This window comes from Stegodyphus dumicola, chromosome 5 (genome assembly GCF_044657685.1).
Source record: "Stegodyphus dumicola isolate Sdum_Otavi_A_Nest chromosome 5, ASM4465768v1".
Lineage (NCBI taxonomy): Eukaryota > Metazoa > Arthropoda > Arachnida > Araneae > Eresidae > Stegodyphus > Stegodyphus dumicola.
Window position 1 is genome coordinate 33,123,807 of NC_140772.1, and position 23,526 is coordinate 33,147,332.

General features: G+C 35.7%; 1 protein-coding gene across 4 annotated transcripts in view; it reads left to right on the plus strand.

Annotated features, from left to right (window-relative positions):
* LOC118185672 (neural cell adhesion molecule 1-like) overlaps positions 1 to 23,526 on the plus strand; it is a 213,227-nt gene that overhangs the window by 137,206 nt on the left and 52,495 nt on the right. For all 4 annotated transcript variants that reach the window (XM_085816546.1, XM_085816544.1, XM_085816545.1 and 1 more), the window contains exon 2: positions 15,475 to 15,810. In XM_085816546.1, the coding sequence (XP_085672672.1) occupies positions 15,475 to 15,810 (336 nt within the window). The remainder of the gene's footprint in view (positions 1 to 15,474; positions 15,811 to 23,526) is intronic.

Consider the following 23,526-nt stretch of genomic DNA (forward strand, 5'->3'; position numbering starts at 1 on the left):
ATTAATGTCTTGTTAAAGAGCAGGCGTGACTGTATTAACGACATTCTTTAAAATTCGAAATACGTTTTGCGAATATGTATAGCAAAACTTCGATAACTGAATTTTTTTAAGTCCTAATGAATGTTTTCTGAAGGTGAAGTGTTAATATTTGTTAATAAAAAAGAGAATTTCTTTAATTCGAATTATTTTAATACAGTCTACGTGCCACATACACAGCACAAAAACAGATGCATATAACGCTAGCATGAGCGCACACATACACGCACACCAACGCACGCATACCTTTCTATCTATCTATATATTTGTAATAATAAAATTCCATAGTTAAGATACACTTAGAATTCTAACTGTATGTTCTTTTCATTTTTTTTAATGGCGACGGTCTCTTATTTGAATAAAGCTTCACCGTAGTTTAAAGTTTCTCTTATTTTAATAAAGTACGTGGAATTAAATCCACAGCCCCGTAGTCAAGTTGTTTTTCCCGCCTTTTCCACACGTACAGTTATAGAATTTTCTAGAGTTATTTAAAGCGAACTGGAATGGCTGACGTCATTTCTTGGAAGCTCCGCCTTTCCAGAGTCTATAAAAGTACTCGCAAAGGAATATCGGGGTCTTTTCTTTAATGTAACGATGCAGTAAACTTCATACAAAAAGTTATTAGTAATTCTTTTTTATTTACTCCGGAGATCAGATTTTTGTAATTGCTATTTCTCCTGAATAATAATAAATGGATCCTGTTTTTTAAACTTATCGTCTGATAATTTAAGCTGCGACTACATTTATGATTCTTCACCAATCTATTTATTCCGTACAAAAGCTGGTATATCACATATATGTGTGTGTGTATGTAATGAATGCACTTAGCAGTACTGATGGCGTAAAACGTAGATAACGTAGAATCTAGAATGTTGAGTCCGTAATGAACAGCAAGAATTTTGATTGCGTAGGATGTTAATCCATATTGAATATGAAACTGGCAGCTGAGATAGATTAAATTTGCATTTTTATTTCAGTTGTAGAGTCATTAGGTTATTTAGAAACAGGAGAGACGAAAAATGAGCAATGCCCTCACCCAGACTCGAACCACGACATCTGGAATACGCGCCGAGCGTGCTGACCACTACACCACGAGGGCATGCTAAGAAGGCGGAAGATCTACCCTATATACTTCCCCTTTTAAAGGGCGACTGGGGATTAGGGCACTCAATCCTACACAGTGTCGATTCTGTGCTGCATTTTCGCCTTTTCTTGTTTTAAAATCATATAGACTTTTTTCTGGGGGGGGATGTCATTACAGTGGATTTGAAGCTAAATCCATACCATAGGAAATTCATATCGAATTATCGAAATGTTCAGATTTCTGTCTTGAAGAACGAACAGCTTTTGAGCAAGCGATTCACAACGGGCGGAAAGAATTCTGTCTCTGGGACGAATGAAGTCATCAGAAGCATTGTTCTAAACTTGTTTGTGAGTGTTGCAGCAAAGCAATTAAAAAAATGATCCACATACGGAAGCGGTGGCAGAGAAGAAATTGAGGACGATCGATCGATAGACAATTAACGTCACCAGTTATCTGCGAAACTTATTCCGAAGGGTAAACTCGTCGGAAAGCAGAGTGAAGGAAGAAGAGACAGATGAGTTGGTGTTAGAGTTTAATCTCGGTGATTAGTAGATGCCGGAGAAGGGGACAAACAACTGAATAATTGTCAGCAATTAACACTAGGATCTGCATAATGCCAGCAGTTTAATGACGTTATTTATTTTCAACTTGGGGAAACAGCGAGAACGAAAATTGGTATTTCGTTCGGTTTGAGATCCTTCTTTTTATATTTTTTATTTTTATTTTTCTCTCTCGTAGGATTTCCTTCCACCTTCTGCAAGCCTGCTATCAGAAATTAGATGCTAATTAAGTAAGAAATTGTTCTAGCTTAGCTTGGCAAATGCTATCTTCGCCGTCACACTGCCGATGATGATGGATTCGTAATAAGTCTGCAGGTTAAAGTGACCCATAGATACGTATGCAATTATGAGAAAACGATTTTCTTTTCGTCAATGCAATAAATGAATATTAGAACTGTAAACTTCTGTGCCTAGGACTGAACTATTGAGGGTTAACCATCTTAAGACAAGGTGCATGTTTCTTCCCCCCCCTAAAAATATGAACAATAAGGTTTGGAGGCAACTTCCCCTTGATAAGTCTGTCTCCTGCCTACTCAACAGTCATTCACTTATGCATTTTTAAAAAATTGTTTAGTTTAATTTTAATTTGCTAAATTATTGAATTTATTTTCGTGGATTGGTTTTGCACTTGATTTGCTTATGCTTCTGAATTTAAATGATATTGTAGATCAGTTCGAGATTTAAATCTTTTATATGTTTGCACATTTAAAAAAAATTTTTTTTTTAAATTATTTTGGCTTTCTTTCTATTTTTAGGCTTTAAATTTGCTTTTTTACTTTTATACGTGTTTGTTAAAATTTAAATTTAAATTTGTTTAAATTTAAATTTTGGAGGCCGGGATACAAAGGAAGTGCCTATTTTATTTGTGATACTTTTGTGAGAAGAAATATGATTATGTGGACTCTAAAACAGAAAGGCCTTTTGGACTGAAAAACAGAAACATTTAATAGGATTCTAAAAATCACACTTAACAATTATTTAATTAATTATGTTGGTCAAAATTTTGCTGCCATTTCTCTTGATTTCTTACTGTTTTATCGCTTTTTCTTTAAAAAAAGATTTTCTGTCGCTACGCCTTTTTCTTCTTGAAAGGGGGAGGAGAAATATATAAAACTAAAAATAAGTAAATGATAAATTATAATTTAAATTAGCAATAGCTCCTTAATGCATAATTAGAACTTTCTATTCTAAAAATAGTAACTCACTAATCCATGTCATATGACTCTTACATAACACTGATGATGTAAATGGAACTAAAACAGCCAAAAATAATTGTACAGCAGTATTAATTGTACAATCAAAATGCATTGAGAACCAAAACTAACTCAGTCTGAATTAAGATTTCATCCTGAACACAACCGTACTTACTTGCTTTGTACATTTCAGCTTAGCTGAACTGCTGTCTGGTGCTTTCTTCTTATTGCAAATCTAGGTTGGGTGAAATTTTACACCGTGATCATCTTCCATAGACTATAACGTTTGAAATTGGAGAGCATTCTTTAAAACATAAATATATATCGTTATTGAATATGATTCTCGAAATCGACTTCCACGGTAGTCTACAATCGTATGGAAACATACAGGGGTTGGACAAAAATATGGAAACACCTTTTAAAAAACATGTTTCTTTGCATAATATAGTGTAGGAAACCCGTTGGTTTCCTGACTGACCCGTTGGTTTCCTGATTCTGAGAAGACTGCAAGCAAAACAGCTTGCAGTCTTCTCAGAATGGATAAATACAGTTCCTGCATGTTTGCCAAGGGAATATTATACCATTCTTCTTGCAAAACGGTGGCAAGTTCAGATAACGATGTTGGCGGTGGATAACGAGAACGCACTTTACGTTCCAATGTAGACCACAAAGGTTCGATAATATTCAGGTCTGGTCACTGTGGTGGCCAGGGGAGATGGGACAACCCATCCTCGTGCTCAGAAAACCAGTCCTGGACAATGTGAGCTGTGTGAACAGGGGCTTTGTTGTCTTGGAAGACACCATCACCATCGGGGAACAAAGTTTGTACCATGGGATGAACTTGATCGGCCAAAATGTTCACATGAGTCTTGGCAGTCATGTGCCCTGACACAGTTATCATGGGGATAGCAGAGAACAACGATATGCCTGCCCAAACCATAACAGAACCCCCGCCATGTTTCACTCTTGGCAACAAGCAGTCTGTATTTTAGGCTTGAGATGGCGTTCTCCAGACGTAAACTCGGCCAGAAGTGGGAAACAATGTGAAAGAAGACTCGTCAGACCATATTACTCGCTTCCACTGCTCTATAGTCCAGGCTTTATGACTTAAACACCACCTTTTCCTGTTACGGTCATTGGCATCACTGATGAGTGGCTTCTCAATTGCAGCACGGCCAGCAATTCCCTGTTTATGAAGCTCCTTTCTTATTGTTTTGGTACTCACAGGGTTCGGTAACACAACATTCATTTCAGCAGTAACTTTTGCAGCTGTGGTCTTCTTATTTTTCGTGACAATTGCCCTTAATGATCGTCTGTCACGATCACTCAGGACACACTTTCGTCCACGCTGTGATTTAGCAGATGATGTTTTTCCGCTTTTCAAATATGCGGAATAAATCTTCGATACGGTACCTCTTGAAACACTAAACACCTCGGCTACCTTGCTTACGGAAGCACCTACCATACGTGCTCCAACAATTTGCCCACGTTCGAAGTCTGTTAACTCTGACATAATGCAATGACAACCTCACATCTGACAACAACTGAACTGTTTAGCACATTTACGAAGTTGTAAAGGTGGCGTCAGTAGTAAAAAATGCCAGCGCCACTAACATATTTCATTAAAATCAATCTTTCTTTTCAAACATGCATTTCACAAGGTGTTTCCATATTTTTGTCCATCCACTGTAGATTCTCTTGTCTTAGGGAATTTTAATCATTTCTATGATTGTTCATTTCAGGCGCCTGATAGTAAAGAAAAAGATATATTCAAAATCAGGTGCTTTGAATGATGGGAAAAGCGAGAAAGAGTTAAGGAATATGACTACATAAAAGTACTTAAAAGTACCTTGAAATGATTGTAAGGGCAAACGAAGAGCAGAGTTAAAATGGAGACGGAAATTCTTCGAAACGGAGTCATAGAGAAGCGAATAAATATCTAATTAGTTTGTGAAGGATTAAGAACCTAGATTCATATTCAAGTATTTTGTATAAGCATTATAGAGCCGGAAAAATCTCATAGGCTTCTATTATTAAAGCATTAAAGCATATGTGTAATGCCGGATTTTAATTTAAAGTAAAAGAAAAACTTGATAAAAGAACACGATAAATGAAAATATAAGAGGATAAAACAAACAATAAAATAATTACATGCCTCATTACATAACCTGAGGCAATTGGTGCCAAGGAATAATGTAGCAGAGCAGTCACGTTTCAAAACTATACAATGAACAGTTTAATATAACATAACCATAAAGCAAACAGATTCTTTGAATATGACATAGCGAATTGTTCATTAATGTAAGTATAATGTATATAATATATATATTTCTGTAAAAGACCGAAATTGGAGAATGTCGACTTTCACCGGAGAATGTCAGCATCCACCAAATACGTCGGTGAAAGACCGAATATTGCACTACATTCTTGTATATTCGGACCCTCACCGGTGTATGTCGACAATCACAGATATGCTCTGGTGAAAGTGGAAAAGAGAGGTTATAAAGTGCCATAATAGTTTAAGTTGTTGCAATAAATAAGATTTGAATCGCATAATTTAGTAAGTTTTTTATTACTGTTATTTTATTTTCTCATTTAGAACGTACTGTATAATTAAGTAAGTTTTAAACTTCTATTATTTTCCTTTCTCATTTTGAATGTATTGTGTGTTTTAGGTTCTCATGTTCTTAAGTTCTTATTTCAAGTCTCAAGTGCGTTTATTCGCGACTGAATTACGGAAGAAAATGTAATATTGTTATATGTTCAACATTCACCATTAGTATATGGTGAATGTCGACATTCACCGGTGTAAGTCAGAAATAAGAGTATTTGGAAAATATTTCGGACATACACCAAGAGACTATGTGAATGTTGACATTCACCGGTGAAAGTCGATATTCTCCAGATTTCGGTGTTTCACCGTAACATATATATAATTATTATTTTAAAAGGAGATAAATTTTCACTAAATTAAAATTTCCTCGCTACTGTGAACAAATATCACCGTGCATCAACTCCGTTGTCCAATGTTTGTGACTTATTGCACTTCAGAACAGATAATATCGAAATAGGAAAATAAATACGCAACACAACAAATGTTATTCATTTGTTGGCGAGCTATTTGAAAGCTTCAGAGGTTAAATGCTGGCAATAAACAAATATTACTGATAGAAAGTGTTGAAGTTTTAGTTACAAAGAGTTGTTAGAAAACGGTTTAGTGTTCTTCGTGGAGTAAACTTGGAAAACCTGTGATACCTCACGTGCCCAAACGTGACAGTGGCCCACCAATAACTCGCGCCGAGCCTATTCCCTGGACACCGTTTAAGTTGGACGTGGTGTGCGGGTTGAAGTATTCAGTGGGGACTTATCAACTTTCGCGAAGTTTGCAGACTTTAGCTGTAAAACTTCCAGGAATAGAACTGGGCGTGTGAAGACATAGACTCCATGTATCATCTGAAGTATCCTTTCCTGTCCATTCTAAGATACTCGGTACTGGTTTGAAATTTTATTACTGCCTCTTGCAGTGTGGTAGGAAGGTGGCTATTTAAATGATTAACTTTATTTATTACCACGTCATGGGCGTATTAGTTCTCCGTGAGTGGTTCGCTTAACTTCATTAGGGGGATTAAAAGGACATCTAGGGTGGAGAGGTGATTATTTATATCCATAACCGATGGCCATTTGCGCTTGAGGGATTCTCGACGTGTTATTGATAAATGAAGTGTCCGAAGTTGATCGTTTTCTTTTAAAGCACAAAAAAAAAAAAAAAAAAAAAAAAAAAAAAAACGAATTTTTAGAAACTACATGTTAAGGTACGGATTTTTTTTTTTTCAACTGATCTATCTTTGTTAATATTGGCTATAGTGTATGGAAGGTTTAAATCAGCTTTTTCTATTTTGATCGAGTTATTCGTATACTAATTATCATAAGAAAATCCCTTTTCTCCTCATGCTATAAATGCGGGTGATTTTCAGAATGCTTTGCCCTTCATAACGTCCTTTGACTGTGATATGAACATATCTGTATTTGCTTGCTTGGTATATCCAAATGCATTTGCCTCCTATCAATAAGTGGTTTTCAAATGCATTATTTAATAACATTTTTCATAATAATTTTTACTCATTAGCATTTAGCATTCCCCTGAGCGTGCTTAGTATATGTAGTTAGGACGATCAACTGCCAAGTGAAAATCCGTAGTTTAGATCCTAACAACGGCACAGTTAATTTTTCATTTGTTCTGACTTCGAAAAATTTAAAACTTTCTTCACAATTAGCCTTTGTCAACTTCAGTGGGATTAATAGAAACATTTTATCATGAAACTTTGCTATGTATTGTGTATGTCTGTCCCGAAGGTGTGTTTTTATTTGTTGCTGTTGTGTTCATATTACATGAAAGAATAGTTGCCACAGCCTACTCCAAAGAGAGGCTGGACTTCTGTTTTCCATCCCGGGGGGATCCGGAGGTAGAAAAGGAGAGAGGTGGTCTCCTTGCTTCCCTTCCACCACGATCATGCCGCGTATTTACAGCGTGCCCATGCTGCATTTACAAACATCCATGTCTTCTCCGGATTTCGAACCCGGTCCCTTCGGCACCGCAGTAAGCTCCCATGAACTATTGCACTGTCTGGGCGTCTTAGGTCCTAATTTTTAAGAAACTTTATTACTTTAACAGAAAAGGGCTATTCTTTTTTCAAACTTTAAGTATCCTTCTTTTGTGAAGTCTGTTTTATTCCTTCTTCAAACACTTTAGTTACTTCATGTACATTTTCTCTAAATTATACCTAAAACGCTTAATAATGGCAGGCAACTTGGAAGGACTTAGTACACATAAATCCTTTTAGCATTTCTTCTTTTCTATATTTATATAACAGATAGCGAAAGAATGACTTAAAGGAATATCTTCCAAAGCTTCGCAAAATGCCTGTTGAGTGAATGACTTTGGAAAATTTCGGGTTCGACTTCTTTTCCCAACGGCCTGCGATATCTGTTGCTACCTGCAAGTCGGTAGCTCTCCCATGCTGCTGGGATTCGGTATTCCAGTGATCAATGGGCCGGACTGACGTTCGGTTTCGGAGATGAATGGTTTTTGGTGCACTTCCTCCTCCTCGGCTGCATTGGAAATCCATCACGAAACACTTTGGCGAGAATCTACCAGCGATACGTCTCTGGGGGGAGGGGGAGGTAGTGGAAGGCTATTGATAAATATAGATGGATCTTTTTCGACCGGAGCTGATTTCCATATGCATTTATTCCATCACCATCGTGCTCTTACTTGTATCGGCTTTAAAACGGGCTTCTTCGCAATACCAACTTTTCTTTTCCCTTTCCTGCACTTCTTAGCGATTGTTGGTGGAGTGGTAGAGTCCGCAGATAAACGATTCAAGTGGTTTTTTGAGGAGTTAGTCGAGGCAAGTTCCATCTTTGTTGGGGCAGATTTTTCCGATGGGGCTATTGTAAAATATTTACTGGTCTCTTTGCCTCATGTAGATATAAATATTAAAATAAATAAAGGATCGTCTGGGATTTTTTTAAATTAGACATTTGTGTGGTTGGAGAAGCTAAAGATAAAATCTTAAAATAAAACCAGGTGCCTTTTTACAATATTTTTTTTTTTCCATTTGATATTATGAATTCGAAAACGTTGGAATCCTACGCAGAAATATATGGAAGTTGAGCAACGTTATGAAAGAAAAAGTACTTATCTAAATATACACCAGGATCATTAAGGTAGATGCAATTAAGTTTTTCGGAACAGGAAACGTGGAAAATCAACCGTGACATCACTAGAATTGGAACGACGAATCTCCTTAAGAATAATAGTTGGACTGCTAACCACTAATACTACAAGAGTACGTACATGAAAATGTGATAATTCCTTTAATTTCTCTTTGAATTCCCTTAATTTAAAAATGTAATTACATCAGAGTATCTTAAAATTGTAATTATGTGATAAACATAAACGCATTATCTATCATACACGAATTTTCAGTGATTCCTTCTTCCCCCACCACCACTACTAATCCCTTTTCAGTACAAAGTTGCGATTTTAATCCCTTACCCCTCAAATATAATCTTTTAAAATTAATTAAGTTTTCAAATATTACACACTCTCTTCTCTGTTTTTCTTTCGTTTGAATGTTTTTCTCTCTGTTTTTTCCAATATCTCACATTTGAAGTGGGGAACATTTTTCCTCTTGAAGAAGAGGAGGGACAGAGAAAACGAATTATTTGGTAGTCGTATTAAAATATTTAAAGCAAGTGATTTCATTGGGTATTTTTTGTAGTTATAAGAGCTTATTAGTTAAATCCTTAATAAGATATTATAGATTAAAATATAATTCTGATTATCGCAGTTCTTCTAAAAAAAAGCGAGGGTTTTATATATATATATATATATGATGTATCAGCTTTTGTCCAGAATAAATAGATCGTTGAAGAAATATAGATGTAATCGTAGCTTAAATAATCAGACGATAAGTTTAAAAAACAAAGGATCCATTTATTATTATTCAGTAGAAATAGCAGTTAGAAAATCAGATATCCGGAGTAAATAAAAAGAATTATTAATAACTTTTTGTATGAAGTTTACTGCATCGCTGCATTAAAAGAAAAGCTCCCGATATTCCTTTTGCGAGTCCTTTTATAGCCTCTGGAAAGGCGGAGCTTCCAAGAAATGACGTCAGTCTCATCAGCCAATCCAGTTCGCTTTAAATATCTCGAGAACATTCTATAATTGTACGTGTAGAAAAGGCAGGTAAAACAACTTGACTACCGGGCTGTGGATTTAATTCCACGTACTTTCAAATAAAAGAACGTCGCCATTAAAAATGAAAAGAACATACAGTTAGAATTTTAAGTGTATTCTTGACTATGGAATTTTATTATTACAAATATATATATATATATATATATATATATATAATTTTTAAGATCTAAACTTCTATGTCTATCCAAAAACGAGAAAAATTTCTAATTGAAGAACTGCGAGAAGGGTAAAGGTCACACGAAGAAACAAGTATGTGGTCGATATTTCTGCAACTCATCAAGTTCCTGCAGCTGCCACAACTGGTAGGGGAAAAAAAAAAAAAAAAGGCGAGCTTTTGAAGTTCGACGCGATTAAATCTGTGTTCTTCTTCATTACCGCAAATCGTTTCGATGGGGGAAGATGAAAGTTAAAAAAAAAAGAGAGAGGGGAAAAGGGGAAAAAATCTTTAAAGTAAGGGGGTATAAAGTATTTTTACCTGCTTTAAGCGAAATAGGAAAGAAAAGTAACCGAAAAAAAAAAAAGTTTGGAAAGTAATAAGAAAAATGTGGCAAACGCCGACACTTCTCAACCTTTGTCTTCGGGATTTACCACGAAGTGTCTTCTTTCATTTTATTGAGAGAAAGGAAGAAAGGACAAGAAGTTTTTTTTTAATAATCTTCCGCCATCTGTTTCCAAGCCTAACTTCTTTCAGAATGTTGTGCATTGGGAAGAAATTATACAATAATTGAGGGAAAACGACGCAAAGAAAGAACTTTATGGAAATGAGATTGTCCCCAAACGGGTAAATAATGATCAGTTTCATCCATCCCAACTGCTGAGGAGTCAATTTCGATTTAGCGGGTTTTTTTTTTTTTTTTTTTTTTTAAGTTGGTGAAGATTGGGTTGAGTGAAAAAGTGGAAATTTATAGACATTATAGTAGGTGTTCAATAGTTCTCTGAATTCTCCTTGCTTTATCAGCCTGAACTGTGATTCGTTATTGGTATTTGGGGGAAAACTTTTATTGCCTGAGTGTGCTCTTGAAGAGCAAAGGTATTTGAAATAAATTAATGTATTAATTTGCTGAAGATATAGGCTAAAAATAGCTAAAATAATATTAACAGTTTCTCATTAAATTTTTCTTCTCTTGAAATAACATGAAAGTTTGATTATTCGTTTACAAAGTGAAAAGTTACAAAGGTCCAAAACTGTTTTGCACCATTTAACGTGAAAATGTGGAACACCTTCATAATAGTGACCCAAAATAAAGGTACCTTTGCCACGAGTAGAAAACTAAAATTCTATTTGCATAACGGGGCTACGGCGTAAAGATCCTGTATCTTATATAGATTGCTTTTTACAGGTTAGAATCTAATCCTTAAAATGTGGTCATCTTTATGATGCTGAAGCATCCGTTAAAGGCTTTGATCCTTCCTAACAGTAGCCGTCTTGTATAACGATGCCGGTATTTATATGATAAGGAACTGTTACAGAACTTCTTTAGGAACTATATTAATAATTAATACTTTCTACAACAGTCACGACATAGTACAAACACACGTGCTCCGTTTGGATCGGTTTGTTTAACAGCAAGATGGATGAATATGTCATTACGAAAGTATTAGTTAATATAATATGATGTTACATATAAAATATTGATTAGTTTTCTCCCACCTTTTCGCCTACCTTTATGATATAACTGGGAGCACACTCGACCTTGACGTGTAATCGGGAGGTTTGGAGTTCGAATCCCGCCAAGGGCATTGCGGATTTCTTCAGTTTCCCAACATCAAAAAACCTAATGATTGTACGTATTGTATTGTATATAATTTGCCTATTATTTTATGAACTTTTGAGAAAAAGAAACAAAGAAGTGGCAGTTTTAAATTTTGACAAGAACTGCAATTTTTACTAAACCAACTATCATAAAACTTCTTCCAAACTTCCCAAGCGCTAGTGAATGGTTGTGAATATTTTTGGTGGAGCGCAATGTGAGTTGCGATACTGCAATTAAATAACGTAAAAAAAAAAAAAAAAAAAAAAAAAAACTGATAAATTATTATTCTAGCAACGCGGTGAACCCTCTCTTAATGATTACCTCAAAAATTGATTAGTATTTGTTGGAGTATATTGTTTATTAAAGTAGCTTTTCAAATTTGACCACTTCCATTAGAAGACCAAAATTATCTGGAATTGTGAATAGTCGACTCAGTGAGAATTCACTGATCTGCTCTATAAGTTGTTTTATTAATATTATAAAAGAATATGGTAACTGTAAAAGGCTATCTCATTCATTTAGCATAGTTTTTTCTTAGCCTAGTTTTAGTGTAAAAATGTTTATTTTGAGAAATTACCATACGTGGTAAAAGAAAAGTCGCCAAAATACTAACACGCATATTTAATATAAAATCTTTTGAGGGTTTTGATGAGTGTCCATAATAATCTGATGCATTTGCTTCAGCAGTAGCTATCGTTGGTTGTACAGAAATAAAACTAAGATTAGAAAATAATTTATTTTTAATTTAATTATTCAGAAGCCGCCCAGACGGTATAGTGGTTAGGGAAGCCTGACTGCGATACCGAATGGCCTGGGTTATAATCCCGGAGAAGGCATGGTTGTAACTGTCCGTCCCCCTTCATAGGAGGCGATAGTGGCCCACCTATTAAGGTCTCCGTAATAAAGAAACCACCACATCTGGCCTTGTATAGATTAATGGACTGTGTTGCACTGTAACTGTTGAATCTTTTTTTTTTTCATTTAATTATAAGAATCTTTAAAAAATTATGCGTATATATATGTGATGTACCAGCTTTAGTCGTAGCTTAAATAATCAGACGATAAGTTTTAAAAAACAAAGGATCCATTTATTATTATTCAGTAGAAATAGCAGTTACAAAATCAGCTATCCGGAGTAAATAAAAAGAATTACTAATAACGTTTTGTATGAAGTTTACTGCATCGTGACATTTAAGAAAAAGCCCCGATCTTGGATCTTGGATCATATCTTTACTGCTGGCTTTAGCTACTAGGAGCTCTTACCAGTATATTATCATTTTACCATAGGCCATAAAGTTAAAAATTTAAGAGGTGTATTTAAAATACACCGCGCCCGAAGGCGAAATCAATAAATGAGAGAACTCATAAAATAAGTTTTGCTAAATTGCATATCATGGCATAGCATGGGTGATTATATACGTAAATGGTGGCGAGAAGCGAAATGAAAGTCTAAGCTTATGAAGTCAAGAAGTGCAGAAACACGTTATCAGCGTCCGGCATTTAGATTGGTCGAGGAGTCAGAGTTCGAAAAATGAAGTTTTTGTAGTTTTTGGCAATAAATAAAGTTCGAACATAGTAAAAGCAACATCTATTTGTGAATTTAAGAGTCCTATGTCTTTTGAAACACTTGAAAATCTTCTAAACTTGCGATATAATCATTAAATGAATAGGAAACTGTAAAAGGCGAAAGTGAGGTCATGTAGCTCACTAGGGCTAATGAGTGAGAGTAAGCACTTGGTGTTACCGAACTTTGATTTTAAAACACATGATACGAAATAGTAAAAATAAAAAGTAAAAGTAAAAATCTTGGTTAAATAAGTAGTAAAACGAAGAATTCATCGATGAAAAATAAAGTCCTAATTTTGCAAAGTTCATCTTTCTTGAATAGTAACTGCAAAGGAATAGTAATTTTTTTTTTTTTTTTTTTTTTTTTTTTTTTCTTCTACATATTATATACACTACCACCACTTAGAATTGTGGTGGATCGTTCGAGGTCTTTTCACTACGTTCCCCGATATTCTTCTGCGAGTCTTTTTATAGCCTCTGGAAAGGCGGAGCTTCCAAGAAATGACGTCAGCCAATCCAGTTCGCTCTAAATATCTCGAGAACATTCTAAAACTGTACGTGTAGAAAAGGCGGGAGAAACAACTTGACTACGGGGCTGTGGATTTAATTCCACGTACTTTCAAATAAGAGAACGTCGCCATTAAAAATGAAAAGAACATACAGTTAGAATTTTAAGTGTATTCTTAACTATGGAATTTTATTATTACAAATATATATATAATTTGAATTATAACTTCATTCTGATTGAATTAAGTGGAATGTGAAAAATTAAAAGTTGGTTATAATATGAGAAAAGAGAATTCTGAAAATTTTTCTGATAATGCAGTAATTATACGTATATCTCACAATTCTGAAAATTAAACTGTAACTTTGGCATAATTAATTAACTTAAACAGATCCGATGATTCGCTATGTTTTCAGGCCCTTTCTTAAAAAATGCATGATATGCGTTAAAAAGAAAACATTGCTCAATGCAAATCGGCACAAGCTTGATGCGACTTGCTGATTAATAAGAGTTAGATGCAATCAAATTTATTCCATAATTAAATCGTAGTGTACTTTTAAATTCGTTATGGGAACAATATAACTTTTAATCGTCTTCGTGTAAAAGCCGGTGCCGAAAAAAAAATGCTCTGCAAAATGGATTCTTTGTCCCCAATCAAAAGCATCTGAAGATCTGCCCTAAAGCCTTCATCCAGTGATCGTTAATCACGACTGACATGGAAGAACGAATAATTGGATAAAATCGCTGCGGGAAAAAAAAAAAAAAAAAAAAAAAAAAAGAACGTCTTTGCTTTCGAAACGTGAACAACAAACAAAATGGCGCGAAGCGTAATGTCCGTGGAGGATTCTTTTTTAGCTCCTCGAAGCAGCGATTTGTCGAGGCCTTCTAAGACAATAACGGGAGAAAGCGTTAAAGTGAATTGCATTCCAGGAGCCACACTGTTTATGGGCCAGGAAAACGCTTCGGGTTGTTTTAATAACAAACATCCTTTAATTTCCGTGCAGCAGATTGGCCTTTATGTACCATCTACTACTTTGAAATGGTTTGATAGCCTGGGGATGTTGGTAGCTTATAAAGTGCGATAATCCATACTGAATATTTAGGTCGCAAGTTCTTTTTTTTTATTGCATTTTTTAAATATGTGCATAAGGTAAGAAAAATATTGATTATTTTTTAAGTGATACAGGAGTTTTCAGTTTTTCGTGATCCGCTGTCTCGACTGCTTTCACTTTTAGGCAGAAACCATGCGTACGCTCTTCTGATCTGCTGTGTATCTGGTTTTTAAGTTCTAGAATATATCTGTGGATTAAAAAAGTCTCTTTCAATGATTTGCGATTTCCGACGTTAATATGGTCTTTAACGTGTCGAATAAACGTAGTACACTTTGCAGAACTCTCATATCGGTGAAATGCATAAAATGTCGATTGTTAAGGATATTATGTGAAAGGCTTCCAAATTGCATGTACTATGAACCCTTTCATTCTGCCCATCTTCCTAAGACGACCATTTCTGAAAGTGATCAGCATTTTTAAGACCTTATAAGGCATCGGTGTTAACATCACCACCGTAAGAAAGGCAATAGCAGAAAAGACATTTCGTTCAGATGAAGTAAGACACCAGGCAGTGCATAAGTGGCTGCGCTCTTGACGACAAGAATTTTGCAAGAGTGGCTGCGAACAGAACCACATAAATCCCCCCCCCCCCCCAGAGGAATCCGCGCTGAACGCTGGAAGAAGTGTGCTGAACTTTAAGGAAAGTATGTCGAAAAATGGTACATTTGTATTCCACTGTTGTTCAATAAATCACTCGTAAAAAATATTTAAGATTTTCATTTGGCTCCTCCCCCCGTAATGTATCGGGTGATAATCATCTCTGTTTTGTTCTTCGAGTCACATAAGATTATATGACTGATTTATTAACATTCGAACTGTAATAAATGCATTCTGTGTTCTGAGTTAAGTTTAAAATGTGTATTTTCCACTGAATGTTTTACATCTTTATAATTTTCAGGATGCTGCAGTGGTCAAGTGATGCGGGGTGATACCAAAGATGTGGTCGAAGGAGAAACCTTAAGGTTACCGTGCCGATTCCAGTCGCCTCTCGTGACGAGTACAACCCAATATTTCTGGAGCCGGGACAACAAGAACGGCAAAGATAACGCGGCCATCAATGCCGCTGCCCTTGATCCTCACTATAGCATTGACTTCAGTCCTCAGGAAGGGAAGTACGATCTGCTGATTTCCGAGGCCAACTATGACAAAGACAATGGAAAATTTGAATGTTGGTTGAAGGAAGGAGGCAGCGGATTCGACATTTTCAGCCAGTCCTATGTTGTTACGGTTCTCAGTAAGTACCGATTATTTTTATGATTTTCTGTTGTATATTCATATGAATTTTGTCCACCATCATTCAGTACAAAAAATCCGAATTATAAAAAGCAACTTCGTGATGGGATTTTATCCTTGCTTGTAGAGAAAGGAGTAAATAGGTACTTTTGGGATACAAGGAACTTGGATGCCCTAATCATATTGTTTTAGAGATGCATAAGTAGGTAAGATTGTAGTTTAGGGCAGAAAAAGAGCGTCCACCCATAGAAATTTAGCTATGCTGTTCTTTTCATTTCATCGACAATTTGGGTGATAGCCCATGCGCTAAAATATCTCGAACAGTAATATGCTTCCGATTTTATAACTAATATTTGTTCAAGCATCAAATGAAAAGGTTACCTGGCGTTAATTTTCATACTGAGACCTCTTAAATTCCATGGCAGTTGATCGTGTATATTTTAGTCGATTTGTATGATTTTAAATTCATTTTTTCTTCTGAAATTAGAGACATTCAATTTAAAAATTTTCTGCAAAATAAAAAAAAATTGGACACTAAAGAATCACAAAGCTGAAAATGCGTAATGTTACAGATAAATATGCTTTCATAAATGATTAAACACTAAATAATTTTTCGAAGGAAGAAATAATTTGCAGTTTTATGTAAGTAGTTTTGATATTTACAGACACACACACACACCCCAAAAAAAAATTACAACGAAAATAAATGGCCCAGTATCAACTAAAACTGGAGGACGAGGATTTCTGTAATAAGGCATTGGCAAAACCAGTCTAGCAATCCTGTTCATATCTTGAGACGTACTGTCTCCACCTATGCCATGCGACCTGGATATTCCACTAAATATCATGCGAAGACAGCTGACGAGGAGTTTTAAAATTAATTGCTTACGCTCATAAAATTCGTAGGCTTAGTTAAAACCCATTTTGATAAAACCCCGTCCTACGGAAATCGTTCCTGAATTTTGCGTTTTGTCTCTCATACCTTTGCTATTCCGCTTGTAAATGGATCACTTTCCTTAGTTCTTTAGGCTCTGAAAAAAAAAAGGGGGGGGGACAAAGAACATAAGCTAGTTTCTTCTTTCTCAGATTCAACGGAGCCCCATCTATCGGGTGATGCAAACGCAAATCGTCTTCGCTTATGGAGAAAACATCTCGTCCTGGTAGGGATCTTCGATCATTTGAGTGCTGATTTTTCCCTTTCAGGCAACCTGGTCTGGGTGTGAAATAAACGACTCTTTCGCAAGCTCAGCCTAGCGTATATCTGTAGAATGGGAATAAAAGAAGCCACTCTGTTAAATGAAGCCTGAAAAGGGGGAACGCTTCTAAATAATAAAAGGCGCACGAAAATAAAAGAAAGTCTCCTAAGTTCTGCGCAGACTTAACTGGAAATGCCGGTTATAAAATGCTCTTATAAGAGAAGAAATAAAAAAAGATGCTTTAACTGCCTTTCCAGATAAACACTAATTCATCCATACAGTGAACACAGTGGTTTCGTACTGTAAAGTTATTTCCTGTACGGATCATCGAGCAGCTTTTAAGTTTCTGCCAGAGTAAGTCTGGAGAGGAAATAATTACTTTGCGAAAGATAGCGGCGAATTTTAGCGAGTTAAGAAAATTTATGTGAGACTACTTTTTCGATTTTTATATATTTCGTGAGGCATTTTATACTCTTTATAAGACTCTTACCTCCTTCTGTTATTATAGAAGCAAATTATAGAGCCAGCATGGTAAGTAAATACATGGTGTGGTGTATGGTGTATTTAATTATGGCAAAGCACACGAGGGCTATCTGCCTAAGGGGAGGGATGCCTTCGTGGAGGACTTTCTAAGGAAAACTGACTCGTACCACGAAAACGCCCATGCAGCCAGCCCGTTCGCGGGATTCGAACCCCGAACCGAACTACTAGTGTTCAGCGACTTTACCGCTCGGCCGCTGGTGGGCCTGTAAGTAAATAAATGAAACAAAAATACTCAGGCCTGATCGTCAGATGTAGAGCTTATCCAGGATTTCACATTTAAAGTGGCCTCCAAATCCTCTATGATATTTAAAATATATCAAACTTTAGGCATATTTTTAATTTTAAGTTTTATAAAGTTTGTAGAGTCATTAGATTATTCTGAAGCAGGAGACGTGAAAAATATGCAATCCCCTCGCCTTAACTCGAACCTAGACCTCTCGAACACGAAAGCATGCTGCAAGGAAAGAGAAAATACCTTATAAGTTAAAGGCATGGAAAAGCGGAGAAGTAAGGACAGATAGCCCTTATTTACTGGGCAGATAGCCCTTATGCGCTTTTTGCTTTAATTAATTAACCTAATCCAAATTTTTATAAAAATAAGATCCTGGTTTAAAATGTATAAACCTATATTTTATTCAGCGCATAATAAACAGAAATAATTTTTTAAATAATTTTGAATGAAAAAATATTGAACTATTAAGTTATTTCACAAAATGTTTTCTGTACCTGGCATCGATGACATCTGCTATATTAGGGAAAAAAACTATAGGAAGGCCTACTCAAGAAATTTTGCGCCTATCTTTCGTTTTGTTACATTAACAATACCATTAGTGGGGGAAGGGGGAATTAAAGAATTAAATAATAATTAAAGAAAATTTTAAAATACATAAAAGTCTAAATTGAGAATTAAATTGAGGCCGAAAATGTCTCTTTAGTCTGTATTAATTCAGAAAATAATGGTGACCAAAATGCAGATTGTTCAACATGGCCTGAAATATCTTTCACTGCAGGACATGGCGAACATCCTCAAGATGAAGAATATAATTGGCATCTTCATCACCGATACCGCAACTGCACACTTTATTTGGAACAAATATTTATCGCTTTAGATAACTCTTAATGTTGCTGTGTCCATACAGAGTACGAATCAGTTTAAAATCTGCCGACAATTGATTAATTTTTAATGTATGGAAAAACTGCAGGGGAAAACGTTTTGGTTCAACATGCTTTTGGTGGTGCAGTGTATTCTGAGTTCCACATGCAGTTTGCATTTTGTAAATAAAAGAACTTCCATTTAGAAGCTAGAACGGTTAGATTTAAATCTACGTCAAGATTTATCTATGTCAAGATTTATGGCTAACTTTGCCAAAGCATCTGTCTTCTCATTTCCAGAATTTGCTCGAACATAAGCAAATATCTGTTTATTAATTGTTGAAAATGGGCCGTTAAGGATGAGTACCTATGTATATGCTGAAAACATCGACCCGAGTGTCAGTCGCGTTAACAGCTATGTTCGCATAGAGTAATCTGGTTAAAATCCTTTTATGATGAGCCTTAAAAATCCTTTTATGATTAAAATTATGATTTTATTAAAATCTTTTTATGATTATTTATCCGGTATGTAGACCCTTTCATTATGAGCCGTTAATAAGCAGTAGTTAATTTTTCAGTTGAGCTTTACTACAAGCATTTTCAGTGAAGAGAACAAAGAACTTCAATTATTGTGCTGATGTTACAGAATTCTTACCTCCTCTAGTTTATTTCTTTCTCATAAATCGGACACAAAGGGTCGATAAGAAGGCATCCAAACGAACAAATGAATTAGGTCAGTCGTGAAAACCGAGACTGAGAATCGGTCGAGATTTCGTCTGGGGAGAAAAGGGGAAAGCATAAAAGCCGTAAAGGTTTTTTTTTTTTTTTAAACATCCATTCGGGATGTCTCTCTTATCCTTTTTCTTAGATAGTTTCAGCATGACACCAACTATCAGAGCGAGAGATATGGTTCGTTTACAGCACTCGTAGCGCCATCTATCGTCTCCGGCGAGAGGTAATTTCCGCATCTGTCGATCGATCGATGAATTTGCTCATCGATGAAGGCTTTTATCCGCGACTGTGACGTCATAGAGTTGGGTAGAGGTGTCGGATGTCGCCAGGACGGCGGAGGTCAAGGCTGCATATCCGGCCGTTCTTTCTTTTTCCGATGCCTCCTTTCGCATCCCTGCGCATTTGCGGGAATATTTTGGAAAAATAAGTCTACCGTAGAGGTTTCCCCCTCGCCGAGAAAGAAACACTTTTGAATTCCCGCCCCCAGCAAACGAACTGTCATGTTCAGTTAAACTGGAGCATAAAAATGAGATGAGCCTTTGTTTTGGCATTGCATTGTTCTCGAAAGACAAAAACGTCTTCATGGGTTCCAGCACTGCATAACATTAACCCCCAGGTTTCCCAAACGTTTAAAGCGATTTAAAATGCGAATTGTATATACTTTTCTTAACGTAATGTAAATTATCTCCTAGTACGTGTATTCGGTACCTGTTACGGGTCATTAATAATGAATTCAGTGAGTTTTAGTTTAATTTATACGGAAGTAATGAAATACCTTCCGTATGGATCAAATCTTCCAGAACATCATTCTCGCAGGAATAAAAGATGAGATATCTAAAGCAAAGCATTCGCGAATTCCCCTTCTCAGTTTTCTTTTACAAAATGAGAAACTTTGGCATATTCTTACCTCTTTACTTATATCTAGAAAATGGGTGGTGCATCAGCGGCCCACCAGATGTCAGCTTGTGGGCCGCGCAGCTGAGTCATATTTGAACAAAACAAAACAAACAAACAAACAAAAAATCCTATCCCAATAAAGAGCATTCCATCATTGTGCGCTGATATAGTGGCAAAACGGAGATGTGTTATGCAATGCTGCAAGACTGGACGCCAGCCAATCAGCGGCAACCTCTCAACGAGTGGGTTGCTCCCTTTGTGTGCATTATTGTCACGTGTCTGATGAGATTTTGCGGTCGTCGTTGTAATAGTAGTAAGAATAGAAGTTGCTGTAACGTGTCATCTTTATCGAGACTTTTTTTTTTTAAGTACAATGAAGATGAGCAAGCGAAGCTTTCATTTCTTAATTTTTTTAATATTAACTATTAATACTGTAAATCATTTGTAATTCGTTTGTTTCACATTGACTCTTGAAATCGAGCGCATTAAGTGGTCATGAAATGCTCATTTTATAGGTTTTTTTTTTTTTTTTTTTTTTTTTTTAAACCCTCTGTAACGTGCTATCCTGTTTTACTGATATTCGAGTACGCTGTAGTAAGTCTGTGTTTTCTCGGGCCGCACTAACCGGGATAACAGTTAGTGACTTTGATTACCGTACCGATGGAACAGGTTCGAATCCTGCAGAAGGCATAGATGTTTGTAAATGTCTGTACGGCATGGGGGACTCAAAATACGTGGCGAGCGGAAAGTCCCTTCGAGAGATTGATGGTAGGGGAAGAGGGATGGGAGACCCAACTAAAAAGGGTGTTGGATGATTATTCTCCACACCCAGGATTTGGCGATTGGGTTCCCTAAAAACCTCAGTCGCCCTTTAAAAGGGGGAGTATATAAGGTATTTCTCCCACCTTCTTAACGTGCCTTCGTGGTTTAGTGGTTCTGCACTCTGGACCGGTATTCCAGAGGTCCGTGGTTCGATTCCCGGCAAAGGCGGTTGCTAATTTTTCATTTCCCCGGCTTTTCCAATTGACCTAATGTCTCTACAGAGTATAATATTTTATCGCGGTTATTTTTAGACGCATATTCACATTTGTAATATACATTTTGAAAACTGATTTAAATACATAGTTCTAAAGAGAAAACTTAAAAGGTGCTATTGTAAGTACAAATATCCTCTAAACATGTACAACATATTTTGCATCATTGTAAAGTCAGCGTTTAAGGTACAGTTTATTTTCAGAATTTAAAATACTCTATGAATTGAAGAATTTTCATGTTAATGCATGTTTTATTAGTGATCTCATTTCTCCAAATATTTTTCTCGTACTTTCTTTCTTTCTTTTCAAATACCATTTCTCCAAGATTGCACTGTTAAGTTAGATTGTTTTCGGAATGTAATTTTTTTTCAATTACAGCTCTATAGTATGCTATGGACAAGTGATTTTGAAATTCCATTCTCACAAACTTCTTGTCTGGTATAATTTCTTCAGTTCTGGAGAAACATTTCCTTAACTTTTCTAGCATAGTGGGTCTCGTTGATATCTTCCAGGATTGTTGGCATTCTTATGAGAAATCTAGTTCAAACTTTTCTTTAATTCGGAGTGGATGTTATGCCGGGAAGGTGGATACGTTTAAAACTCTCTGATAAACTACCTTTGCACGTTTAACTGCATTTTCAGACTTCTGACAACACTTTAATGCAAAGTTTCCGTGTTCAAAATTAGTCCAACTCCTTCTATTATATAAAAATTTGGAATTCGAGAGAAGGGGGGGGGGGAAGAACACGAGTTACTAACTGCTGAAGTGTGTATATGTTACGGTGAAACACCGAAATCTGGAGAATGTCGACTTTCACAGGGGAATGTCAACATCCACATAGTCTCTTGGTGTATGTCCGAAATATTTTCCAAATACTCTTATTTCTGACTTACACCGGTCAATGTCGACATTCGCCATGTACTAATGGTGAATGTTAAACATATAACAATATTTTATTTTCTTCTCCGTCATTCAGTCGCGAATAAACGCACTTGAGACTTGAAATAAGAACATGGGAACCCAAAACACACAATACATTCACAATGTGAAAGGAAAATAATAGAAGTTAAAAACTTACTTAATTATACAGTACGTTCTAAATGAGAAAATAAAATAACAGTAATAAAAAACTTACTAAATTATGTGATTCAAATCTTATTTATTGCAACAACTTAAACTATTATGGCACTTTATGACCTCTCTTTTCGACTTTCACCAGAGCATATCTGTGATTGTCGACATACACCGGTGAGGGTCCGAATATACAAGAATGTAGTGAAATTTTCGGTCTTTCACCGACGTATTGGGTGAATGTTGATATTCTCCGGTGAAAGTCGACATTCTCCAATTTCGGTCTTTCACGGTAACATATACATTTCTCAGAAACTCCCTTTTCATGGACACTGTATAACTTGCAAATCAAATTGTCGGGCGTTCATGTTTAATTGCATTTTAAGTATTTAATTAGAGAATACTGAATATGCCTCTAGGGGAAAAATGTTATCAATTGTTATAATACTTATAAAAATGTTTAAAAGGAAGTATTCTATTCTTTGAAAAATGGTATTTTGCTGGTAAAAGATTCGGGGGAAAACAAAAGAGGAGAGAGAGAGACATTTGCTACCGCTAGCCAGACAACACTTTTTTCAAATACTGTATATAAATTTAAACATTTCTTTAATTGATTCTGATCTAATAATTATTCTTTATGTCCAAAATTGGAGGATTATAAAAATTTTAAATGAACTTTAATCTTTGGCGATATCTTTTGTAAGCACAGGTTAGGTACCGTTGAGAAACAAATTCAAGTTAACTGTAACCAGACTCCCCGTTTATCGTAATATGTTCAATTATAATCATGCTGTATGGTTTACATGTAATGTATAACCATAATCGAAATGCTATAATTTTTGCTTTTAAGTGCTGTAATTGGTTAAAAAAAGAGTGCTAAAGACATGAAGTCCTAATAAAAAATATCGTCACCTTTAGAATTCTTTTACTGCACCATTTTGTACTCTCTGATTTTCTATGGCAGAATTTCATCAAAACATGTCAAGTTGTTGGCAGTAGGTAGTTATTTTTTCTGATCTAGTTAATGGGTTTGTTATTCTGGACACAGGTTAGGTATCGTTGAGAAACAAATTCAAGTTAACTGTAACCAGATTCCCCGTTTATCGTAAATATGTTCAATTATAATCATGCTGTATGGTTTACATATAATG